This window comes from Oncorhynchus nerka, linkage group LG27 (assembly GCF_034236695.1).
Source record: "Oncorhynchus nerka isolate Pitt River linkage group LG27, Oner_Uvic_2.0, whole genome shotgun sequence".
In the NCBI taxonomy this organism is placed as follows: domain Eukaryota; kingdom Metazoa; phylum Chordata; class Actinopteri; order Salmoniformes; family Salmonidae; genus Oncorhynchus; species Oncorhynchus nerka.
In genome coordinates this window covers 79,765,576-79,777,062 of record NC_088422.1, presented here as the reverse complement: position 1 = coordinate 79,777,062, position 11,487 = coordinate 79,765,576, and the positions used below count along the sequence as shown (strand labels likewise).

The window sequence follows — 11,487 nt, the reverse complement described above, 5'->3', positions numbered from 1 at the left end:
CAGTATATGCTGTTTCCCTACCCATAACTATCCCAACTTCCAAGCATACAGAATGCTCTGTATGACAAGCCAACAAAGTATTGTGCCAATGCAGTGAAAACAAGCACTTAGACCCCCTCCCTTTTTTCTGTTCTTTTTTTGGGGGGGGGGGGTTCTGTAGAAGGGGCTCCAATGCCATCAGACAGTGTGACCTTGTGTTTCTGTGTAATTGACTGACTGCCCCTCTCTGCAGCAGGAGGGGGGTCTGAAGCTGACCTTCCAGAAGCAGGGGCCCGGCCAGCCCCTGAAGAGGCCCCTGGAGCCTGAGGAGGGGCCCCTGAGCCAGCAGCAGTACCTTACAAGGCTCCATGAGCTCCAGAGTGCCTCAGACACCAGTCTGGCTGACTTCACCAAGCCCCAGGCTGCCAGCTTCCCACAGGGTACATACAGACTAGGGCTGACCACAAAGTCCTGTTTTTACAGCAATGTATTGTTAGTTTATACAATTGATAGTTCATAATAGGCAGGTAGCCTAGTGGTTAGATCGTTGGACTAGTAACTGAAAGGTTGCAAGATCTAATCCCCGAGCTGACAAGGTAAAAGTCTGTCGTTCTGCTCCTGAACAAGGCAGTTATCCCACTGTTCCTAGGCCGTCATTGAAAATAAGATTTTTTTTTTAACTGACTTGCCTAGTTAAATAAAGGTAAAAACAATTGAAATACCTGTCTGGTAAAGAATACCCTTCATGAGAAATCTCAAAGCTAAACTGTGTGTTTTTTATTTGCTACCACTAGATGACAGCAAAGATACATTTTCCCATATGGTGTACATTCATGATTGTGATGGTGTGTACTGCTTTAGTCTTCTGTTTTAATCTGGGACATGTTGTTTCCAGCATCTACAGGTCTGGCAGGTCAGATGAAGCTGAACGGAGGTATGGATGGCCAGCCGGTGGTGAAGAGGAGGAGAGGAAGAAGGAAGAATGTGGAGGGGATGGACCTGCTCTTTATGAACAGGAAAAGAGGACCAACCGTGCCTGAAAGCGTAAGATCTTAATTTACTTTTCTCTCTTCTCTTTGGGGCTCTACGTCTTCCATGTCAATCCTCTCACTCAGATCTTGCCATCTTAGGTCCTTCAGCATTTAGTCCTTCAACACTGGCTACTGGAAAGCTACATGTGATTGCATGGTTGTAAGAGATATTTAAAGTTTGAAGAGTATGCTTAAATGTGTTTACCTAGCAATTGAAAATATAATATAGGATTTACTGTTTGTACTGAAGTATAGAAGGCCATATGAAGGGTGTGTTAGCATGCCTATACAAATACTAGCTACTAGATATTCACTGATGGGATGATGTCTACCCTGCATCTCCAGATGCCCCCGGCGTGGGGTGGTATGAGTCAGGCTGGCACTGGGCTGTCTATTGCCTCAGGGCAGGGTAACCCCCTAGGGGCCCAGGGCCCTATGGACACAGAGAGCAGGGTCTCTGTCATCAACCTGAAAGATGGGACCCGTCTGGCCGGAGACGATGCCCCCAGGAGGAGGGAGCTGGAGCTGTGGCTCAAAGAACACCCAGGCTTTGTGGCTGACACAGGGGCCTTCATCCCTGTGAGTCCCTCTCTTCCTCTTCCTCACCCTCTGATTCTCCATTCCTCTATCCCTAACCCAGGGTTTATTAAGGGCTGTGAATATACTGTACAACTACAATAGACATCCGTCAGGGTTACGGTCAATTCCATTTCCATTCAGTCAATTCATGACATAAACAGCAATTACATTTGCAATTTGAATCAAATTTTCATTGACAGAAGATATTGTTTTGGATGTAGTCCTGTAGTTGAACCTCTGAATCCCTGACCCTCTCTTCTCCTCCTCAGGGAGTGAATAAGAGGCAGCTGGAGCAGTTCCAGCAGGATGGTAGACCCAAGCAGAAGAGGCATCGCTGCAGGAATCCCAACAAGATCGATGTCAACAGTCTGACAGGAGAGGAGAGGGTCCAGATCATCAACAGGAGAAATGCACGCAAGGTGAGGCGGCAGTAGGTGTGTGTGTGTGTGTGTGTGTGTGTGTGTGTGTGTGTGTGTGTGTGTTTGTTTGTGTGTGTGTGTGTGTGCGTGCTGTACAACTTCTACTTTGTCTCATGTTGTCCTCCCGTCCTCTCCCCAGGTTGGTGGGGCCTTCGCCCCCCCTCTAAAGGACCTGTGTCGGTTCCTTCAGGAGAACCCAGAGTACGGGGTTCCACCAGAGTGGGCCGACGTCGTCAAGCAGTCGGTAAGTCTGATAGCCTTTACCTCCTTCATATGCTGTAGAACACCCCACAGGTCTACTTCACGTGTATAAAAAAGGAATAATAGAACTACATGTATCTAGCTTGGCTAGTTGTCAGTGCAGTGACTGTGGTATAGTTAAGCAATAAGCCCCGAGGGGCTGTGGTATATGGCCGATATACCACGGCTAATCAAATCAAATTGTATTTGTCACATACACACGGTTAGCAGATGTTAATGCGAGTGTAGCAAAATGCTTGTGCTTCTAGTTCCGACAATGCAGTAATAACCAACGAGTAATCTAACCTAACAATTCCACAACTACTACCTTATACACACAAGTGTAAAGGGATAAAGAATATGTACATAAAAATATATGAATGAGTGATGGCACAGAACGGCATAGGCAAGATGCAGTAGATGGTATCGAGTACAGTATATACATATGAGATGAGTAATGTAGGGTATGTAAACATAAAAGTGGCATAGTTTAAAGTGGCTAGTGATATATGTATTACATAAAGATGGCAAGATGCAGTAGATGATATAGAGTACAGTATATACATATACATATGAGATGAGTAATGTAGGGTGTGTAAACATTATATTAAGTGGCATTGTTTAAAGTGGCTAGTGATACTTTTTTTTTTACATCAATTTCCATCAATTCCCATCATTAAAGTGGCTGGAGTTGAGTCAGTATGTTGGCAGCAGCCACTCAATGTTAGTGGTGGCTGTTTAACAGTCTGATGGCCTTGAGATAGAAGCTGTTTTTCAGTCTCTCGGTCCCAGCTTTGATGCACCTGTACTGACTTCGCCTTCTGGATGATAGCGGGGTGAACAGGCAGTGGCTCGGGTGGTTGTTGTCCTTGATGATCTTTTTGGCCTTCCTGTGACATCGGGTGGTGTAGGTGTCCTGGATGGCAGATAATTTGCTCCCGGTGATGCGTTGTGCAGACCTCACTACCCTCTGGAGAGCCTTACGGTTGTGGGCGGAGCAGTTGCCGTACCAGGCGGTGATCAGCCCGACAGGATGCTCTCGATTGTGCATCTGTAGAAGTTTGTGAGTGCTTTTGGTGACAAGCCAAATTTCTTCAGCCTCCTGAGGTTGAAGAGGCGCTGCTGCGCCTTCTTTACAATGCTGTCTGTGTGGGTGGACCATTTCAGTTTGTCCGTGATGTGTACGCTGAGGAACTTAACTTACTACCCTCTCCACTACTGTCCCGTCGATGTGGGTAGGGTGGATAGGGGGGTGCTCCCTCTGCTGTTTCCTGAAGTCCACAATCATCTCCTTTGTTTTGTTGACGTTGATTGTGAGGTTATTTTCCTGACATCACACTCCGAGGGCCCTCACCTCCTCCCTGTAGGCCGTCTCGTTGTTGTTGGTAATCAAGCCTACCGCTGTAGTGTCGTCTGCAAACTTGATGATTGAGTTGGAGGCGTGCATGGCCATGCAGTCATGGGTGAACAGGGAGTACAGGAGAGGGCTCCGAACGCACCCTTGTGGGGACCCAGTGTTGAGGATCAGCGGGGTGGAGATGTTGTTACCTACCCTCACCACCTGGGGGCGGCCCGTCAGGAAGTCTAGAACCCAGTTGTACAGGGCGGGGTCGAGACCCAGGGTCTCGAGCTTTATGACGAGTTTGGAGGGTACTATGGTGTTAAATGCTGAGCTGTAGTCGATGAACAGCATTCTCACATAGGTATTCCTCTTGTCCAGATGGGTTAGGGCAGTGTGCAGTGTGATTACGGTTGTGTCGTCTGTGGACCTATTGGGGCGGTAAGTAAATTGGAGTGGGTCTAGGGTGTTAGGTAGGTTGGAGGTGATATGGTCCTTGACTAGTCTCTCAAAGCACTTCATGATGACGGAAGTGAGTGCTACGGGGCGGTAGTCATTTAGCTCAGTTACCTTAGCTTTCTTGGGAACAGGAACCATGGTGGCCTTCTTGAAGCATGTGGGAACAGCAGACTGGGATAAGGATTGATTGAATATGTCCGTAAACACACCAGCCAGCTGGTCTGCGCATGCTCTGAGGGCGCGGCTGGGGATGCCGTCTGGGCCTGCAGCCTTGCGAGGGTTAACACGTCGGCTGCAGTGAAGGAGAGCCCGCAGGTTTTGGTAGCAGGCCGTGTCAGTGACACTGTATTGTCCTCAAAGCGAGCAAATAAGTTATTTAGTCTGTCTGGGAGCAAGACATCCTGGTCCGCGACGGGGCTGGTTTTCTTTTTGTAATCCGTGATTGACTGTAGACCCAGTCACATACATCTTGTGTCTGAGCCGTTGAATTGCGACTCTACTTTGTCTCTATACTGATGCTTAGCTTGTTTGATTGCCTCGCGGAGGGAATAGCTACACTGTTTGTATTCGGTCATATTTCCGGTCACCTTACCCTGGTTAAAAGTTTCACGCGAATGCTGCTGGTTTGGGAATGTTTTAATCGTTGCTGTGGGTATAACATCGCCGATGCACTTTCTAATGAACTCGCTCACCAAATCAGCGTATTCGTCAATGTTGTTGTGTGACGCAATGCGGAACATATCCCAATCCACGTGATGGAAGCAGTCTTGAAGCCTGGAATCAGATTGGTCGGACCAGCGTTGAACAGACCTGAGCGCGGGAGCTTCTTGTTTTAGTTTCTGTCCGTAGGCTGGAAGCATCAAAATGGAGTCGTGGTCAGCTTTTCTGAAAGGAGGGCGGGGGAGGGCCTTATACGCGTCGCGGAAGTTAGAATAACAATGATCCAGAGTTTTACCAGCCCTGGTTGCGCAATCGATATGCTGATAGAATTTAGGGAGTCTTGTTTTCAGATTAGCCTTGTTAAAATCCCCAGCTACAATGAATGCAGCCTCAGGATATGTGGTTTCCAGTTTACATAGAGTCAAATAAAGTTTGTTCAGGGCCATCGATGTGTCTGCTTGGGAGGGAATATATACGGCGTGATTATAATCGAAGACAATTCCCTTAGTAGATAATGCTGTCGACATTTGATTGTTAAGAATTCTAAGTCAGGTGAACAGGAGGACTTGAGTTCCTGTATGTTGTTATGATCACACCACGTCTCGTTAATTATAAGGCATACCCCCCGCCCTTCTTCTTACCAGAAAGACGCTTGTTTCTGTCGGTGCGATGCTTGAAGAAACCAGCTGGCTGTACCGACTCCGTTAGCGTCTCTCAAGTGAGCCATGTTTCCGTGAAGCAAAGAACGCTTTACCCAGGGCTAAGGGCTGTTCTTATGCACAACGCAATATGGTTTGCCATATACCACAAACCCCTGAGGTGCCTTATTGCTATTATAAACTGGATACCAACGTAATTAGAGCAGTAAAAATACATGTTTTGTCATACCCGTGGTATACCATGGATGTCTGCCAATCAGCATTCAGGGCTGGAACTACCCAGTTTCTAACTGTAGTTATCTAATGAAGTTGTTGATTAGAGTGCTAACCCTGTGTTTCTCTGTCTGTCCTTCAGGGCTACCTCCCAGAGAGCATGTTTGACCGGATCCTGACAGGACCCATCGTACCAGAGGAGGTGAGTCGGCGTGGACGGAGGCCCAAGAGCGCCCTGGCCAAGGCTGCAGCTACAGCCAACCAGGGGGCCCCATCCCTGGGCCTCAACCCCCTGCTGGCCAACGGCCTCCTCTCTGGCATGGATCTATCTAGTCTACAGGCCTTCCAGCAGAACCTCCAAAGTCTCCAGTCACTGCAGCTCACTGCCGGCCTCATGGGCCTGCCCACCGATGCTAACAACCTGGCCGCCATGTTTCCCATGATGCTCTCTGGCATGGCTGGGCTTCCCAACCTCCTGAGCATGGGGGGTCTGCTGGGGAAGCCCTCACAGGACGCAACAGGGGGAGCTGAGCAGAGGAAGAGGAAGAAGGGAAGCAGAGAAGGAGGAGGAGGGGAGCCCTCGTCTGCCTCCTCCAAAGCCCCCTCCTCCCACTCCCACGGCCCCTCCCACACCTCGGACACCAAAGGTGAAAGGACAGAAGGTCAAAGCAGGGATGGAGATGGCCGCATCCCCAGTGTCCATTCCCCCTCCAGTTCCTCTGCCACCACCTCCATCACCACCCCACTAAGTGCTTCTGCTGCCCAGGCAGCCTCCAGTCACCCTCTGTCTCTTAACCCCTTGTTACTCTCCAGTATGCTTTACCCAGGGATGCTTCTCACTCCAGGCCTTAACCTTCCTGTGTCCACCACACAGCCACCACACAGTGACTCAAACAGTGACCACAAGCCCACTAAGACCTCTAAGACCGCCCCCTCAAAACCTCTGTCGCCAAGGAGAACACCAGAGTGTCAGGAAGAGGAGGGTCTTGGTGACAAGAGGGAGGAGTCAGGGGAACACAAGGAGGAGAACAGTGGTCCAGAAGGCTCGGGGAAGGCGGAGTCATCTTCTTCATCAGAGTCTGGGAGCTCTTCTTCATCATCTGATGGGTCATCAGACTCCAGCGATGAAGACTGAGCCTAATGAAAATATAAATCTATTTATGGATCTATTAGAAATGTACACACATACAGTACCAGTCAAAAGTTTGGACACACCTACTCATTCAAGGGTTTTTCTTTATTTTGACTATTTTCTGCATTGTAGAATAATAGTGAAGACATCAAAACTATGAAATAACACATATGGAATCATGTCGTAAACAAACAATTGTTCAACATATTAAAATATATTTTATATTCTTCAAAGTAGCCACACTTTGACTTGATGACAGCTTTGCACACTCTTGGCATTCTCTCAACCAACTTCTCCTGGAATGCTTTTCCAATGGTCTTGAAGGAGTTCCCACATATGCTGATCACTTGTTGGCTGCTCTTCCTTCACTCTGCAGTCCAACTCATCCCAAACCATATCAATTGGGTTGAGGTGGGGTGATTGTGGAGGCCAGGTCATCGGCCAGGTCATCTGATGCAGCATTCCGTGACTCTCCTTGGTCAAATAGGCCTTACACAGCCAGGAGGTGTATTTTGGGTCATGGTCCTAATAGGTCTACCAAATGCAAACCAGATGGGATAGCGTATCGCTGCAGAATGCTGTCGTAGCCATGCTGGTTAAGTGTGCCTTGAATTCTATATAAATCACAAACAGTGTCACCATCAAAGCACCCCCATACCATCACATCTCCTCCTCCATGCTTCACTGTGGGAACCACACATGTAGAGATTATCCGTTCACCTACTCTGCGTCTCACAAAGACACGGCGGTTAGAACCAAAAATCTTACATTTGGACTCATTTTTTTTCAGCAATTCGACCATTAAGGCCTGATGCAGTCTCCTCTGAACAGTTGATGTTGAGATGTGTCTGAATGAAGCATTCATTTGGGCTCTAATCTGAGGTGCAGTTAACTCTAATGGACGTGTCTTCTGCAGCTGAGGTAACTCTGTTTCTTCTATTCCTGTGGCGGTCCTCATGAGAGTTAGCTTCATCATAGCGCTTGATGGTTTTTGCGACTGCACTTAAAAAAACTTTCAAAGTTCTTGAAAATTTCCGGATTGACTGACCTTCATATATTTTGATTTGTTTAACAATTTTTTGGGTTACCACATGATTCCATATGTGTTATTTCATAGTTTTGATGTCTTCACTATTATTCTGCAATGTAGAAAATAGTTAAAATAAAGAAAAACCCTGAAATGAATAGGTGTGTCCAAACTTTTGACTGGTACTGTATATATTACATATATATATGGATTTCCCTGCACTTACATTGTGATTTCTTTTCATGTAAATACAGAAAACAAACTAAAATGTTGTGTAATAAAGATTACAAAAGTGAGACAAGAAGAACCATGACCTAGGAGAAACTGAAATGAACTTTCAGTGTTTGTTCAAAAAGGTACAATCTCATTTTGAGAGACATTTTGCATGTCAAACTTTAGTAGATTTCTGAACTTGTATTAGGCCTACACACATTGATGTACAATTGCAACAATATGGGAAAAAGAAATCAAAATGGCATTATTGTAATTATCATGTTGGGATTTAATTTTATTAAAAAAGAGGAAATAAATATGCGCTCTCTGCTGAGCTCTACTGTTAATATATTTTGTAGTGGGAGGAAAAGACCTTTAATATTTAGCCTTCCTCTGTAAATACTTTTACAGGTTTTTTTCTTGATACTTACAGTATACTTTGCGGATCATACGTTTGGAAAAGTCAGCAATAACTCGGGCAGCTAATGAATGTGACTGATGCTGTAGATCCTTCATCAGCCATGCTTCTCACACAAGGGAGAGGTGTTCAGTCTCTGTTCCAATGTCCACACTAACACAGTTATTCAAATGAAGAAATGTATTGGACATTCATTCTAAGTAGTATGCTAGTGTACATTTTGGAATGTAGTCTCCCCTGCCTGTCTCGCACAACCAACACACATGGTTCTTTTGACACCGAGGTGCACTTTAGTTTCCCATATTACACTCGCTAGCACATAACCAGTTGGGTCTACTCCCCAAATGCTGCTCTCGCTGGGACAGAAAAGACACAATTCCACCCCAGTGTTTTTGACTGCATCGTTATTTCAGCAGAGTATAGAAGAGATTGAGTTCACTGCAAATACATCCTGTTGTGTGTGTATTGGCAAGGCTGGCTCACTCGTCCCCGCTGGGATCTGTGTTCTTCATGGCATACTCTTGAGAGCTTCCACTCGCTTAGTCTCTTCCAGTGCCTTGAGTCTGCGAGACTACCACTCACTGTGTTCTGGCTGTGTGTGTTTGTTTGCGTGGGCATTTCTTTCCGTTTTGGCTGAGTCAGTGTGTTCTTCAGGCCATGTACTGATTGTGTCCCATGCGTGCAGCATCAATCGGGCCATTGTGTATTGGTAAGGCTTGAGATTTGGGTTCTACAACCAAAAGTGAAGTCACATAAACAGTGACTGCTGGTATAGTCGACATAGTATACTCAACACCCCCTGAGTCATCTTTAATACTTTAAAAGCCCATCAGTATCTGTGTTCCACTCGTAGTGCCGCCTTCTGCTATCGAATGAGCTGAAGAATCTCCAATGAGCTCTGACTGTGGGTGATGTCTGTAGTCTTCCATTCTGAACACAGTGTGTCCCTGTTGTGTTGAATTACCTTGCTATCATAAACTAGTAATGAAGTAGCTACACCGTATGTGTATTGAGGGACCAGAGGGGTTTGTATTGTCTCTGATATAACTAGATTACTGAGTCATCAAAATTATTTTCATAATTGACTGTTTAAAAGCATAGTTTATACAATGATTGCAGTGATTTTGAATAGTATTGGGTTGGCTATGGTAGGTTAAGTTTAGGCTTGAGTAAGACTGAATATCCAGACCTTCCTTTAGAACTGAGCTGCTTTGCTGACTGATCTCTCTGATTCATGGGAATTGGAGGCTTTTAAGTGTTAATTTCTAGCCTGGAATCCAAACTGATATGCTGTTTCATCACTAAACACATTGTTCAGTCTGATTTCACCAGGCTAGTTCATTTCTCCATATGTCTTACTGATCAATCCACTGATGACTGGATCTGCAGACAGACTGATAGATGTAGAAGTGTCCTTACGCTCGCTGTACCTCTGTGTATTTCACACCCTCACTTTCTCACTCAACTTCCAGTCAGTATCTGATGTGATTTAACAGATAGATGTTTTATGTTCCTTATTTTCTACGGCTCAATGGTGGTGTATTTTTTCATTACCATATGACATGGCTCATCTGTGCTCATCCTCGTGGTAACCAAGGGAGACACTGACACTGGAATTCAGTATACCCTAAGTACCTGTTGTAATTATGTTTAGTGGAACAGTGCTTTCCGGATTGATACAGCACCGTGTAGGAGAACTGTCGGTACACGTTGGACTGCTAGGCAGGCACACATTTGGAAATGATCTTGAAGATGAATGAGACGTTTTATTTTACATGGTGACAATGAAACGTCACAACAGGTTACATCTGTGGTAGAGACATTCATTTAGTCTCTTTCAGCCTTCATTTAGCTGTTCACTGAGCCTATATTGAACCCATTCATCAACGTATACAAGCCCACCAGACAGACAGTCCTGCCCTGTTGTCTAAACCAAGACTGATGAAGAACCTCCACTCACTGAAATAACATTTACTTTAAAGATGTTTTGTTTACCCCATTCACTTATGATGCCCTTTACCATGGTTTCTGTGTGTAAACTCAGAGACAGCCAGGTTGTTACTCTTCCTGAAAGTCAACCTAAATAGATTTAACATTGTCAGTTTGCCACTTTAGTTTGGGCTGGTTCCGACCACTAGGTCTCACAAGCCTAGTGAATTCAATAGAACAACCTTCATACCTAGTCTATCCCTAAATGTACCAGTGCCCTTCGGCAGAAGCCCAGCCTTTGCTGCTCCAGGTTATAATATTCACCCAAATATGATTGTTTTAGCAGGCTTTATTTTCAGACCCAACAGGCAGACAACAGGCATGCATTCATTCCTACTAGTGTGACAAGAAGCCTGCTTAATTTGCTATAGACAGACCCATAGCTCTGTTTAAGTTGAAATGTTAGTACTGAGGGGAGAGCTGGATTTGACTAAAGATGGAACAATATATTTGCTTTTATGATGTATTTTGATGAGATATTTCTGGTAGTTTGTTATAGGTCTCCCTATGTCACATACATCTACAGTGCTGAACTGACTGATTAGGTCAGTCATAGACTCGCCTCACTGGCACAATGAAATGACCAATATGCAACAGACAGAGACGAATAAAGCACACACTACTACACGTTAATTAGAATTTTCATTTTCGGTAAAGTAGTTGCTGAAATTGACAAATAGATTATTGGCATTGTATTTTTTGTTTCAAGCTTGATAATATCCTAAAGTCATCAAGTCTGTTCTTGTTTTTGTTTGGTTGTTTTTTGGACAGTTGCAATATTTGCAAGTTGTGGTCTGTGTAGTGGAATAATATGTTGTGTAGTGGGGAGGACAAGTTGTGGTCTGTGTAGTGGAATAATACCTTATGAAGTGGGGAGGACAAGTTGTGGTCTGTGTAGTGGAATAATACCTTATGAAGTGGGGAGGACAAGCATCTTAAAAAGTCATGTGTAATTTATTGGATTACTTTCTATGAAGTTATATAGAGGAAATTGAAGTTTAATTATTTTTATTAAACATATTCTGACTATCCATGACGCCTGTCTTTCTGTATTCTTTCACATTGACCCAGTTACAGGCACTTCAAGGTATCCAGAATTACAATGTTGTTTATTGTTCACTGGTGATATA

General features: G+C 45.1%; 1 protein-coding gene across 8 annotated transcripts in view; it reads left to right on the top strand.

Annotated features, from left to right (window-relative positions):
- The window catches only part of chd9 (chromodomain helicase DNA binding protein 9), a 161,420-nt gene extending 150,027 nt beyond the window's left edge, over nucleotides 1-11,393 (top strand). For 7 of the 8 annotated variants that reach the window (XM_065012043.1, XM_065012044.1, XM_065012042.1 and 4 more), the window contains 6 exons: nucleotides 233-419; nucleotides 875-1,023; nucleotides 1,356-1,589; nucleotides 1,859-2,008; nucleotides 2,148-2,252; nucleotides 5,721-11,393. In XM_065012043.1, the coding sequence (XP_064868115.1) occupies nucleotides 233-419; nucleotides 875-1,023; nucleotides 1,356-1,589; nucleotides 1,859-2,008; nucleotides 2,148-2,252; nucleotides 5,721-6,713 (1,818 nt within the window). In that variant the 3' untranslated portion in view covers nucleotides 6,714-11,393. The remainder of the gene's footprint in view (nucleotides 1-232; nucleotides 420-874; nucleotides 1,024-1,355; nucleotides 1,590-1,858; nucleotides 2,009-2,147; nucleotides 2,253-5,720) is intronic. The other variant, XM_065012045.1, reaches the window with a different exon arrangement.
- Nucleotides 11,394-11,487: the final 94 nt, after the last annotated feature.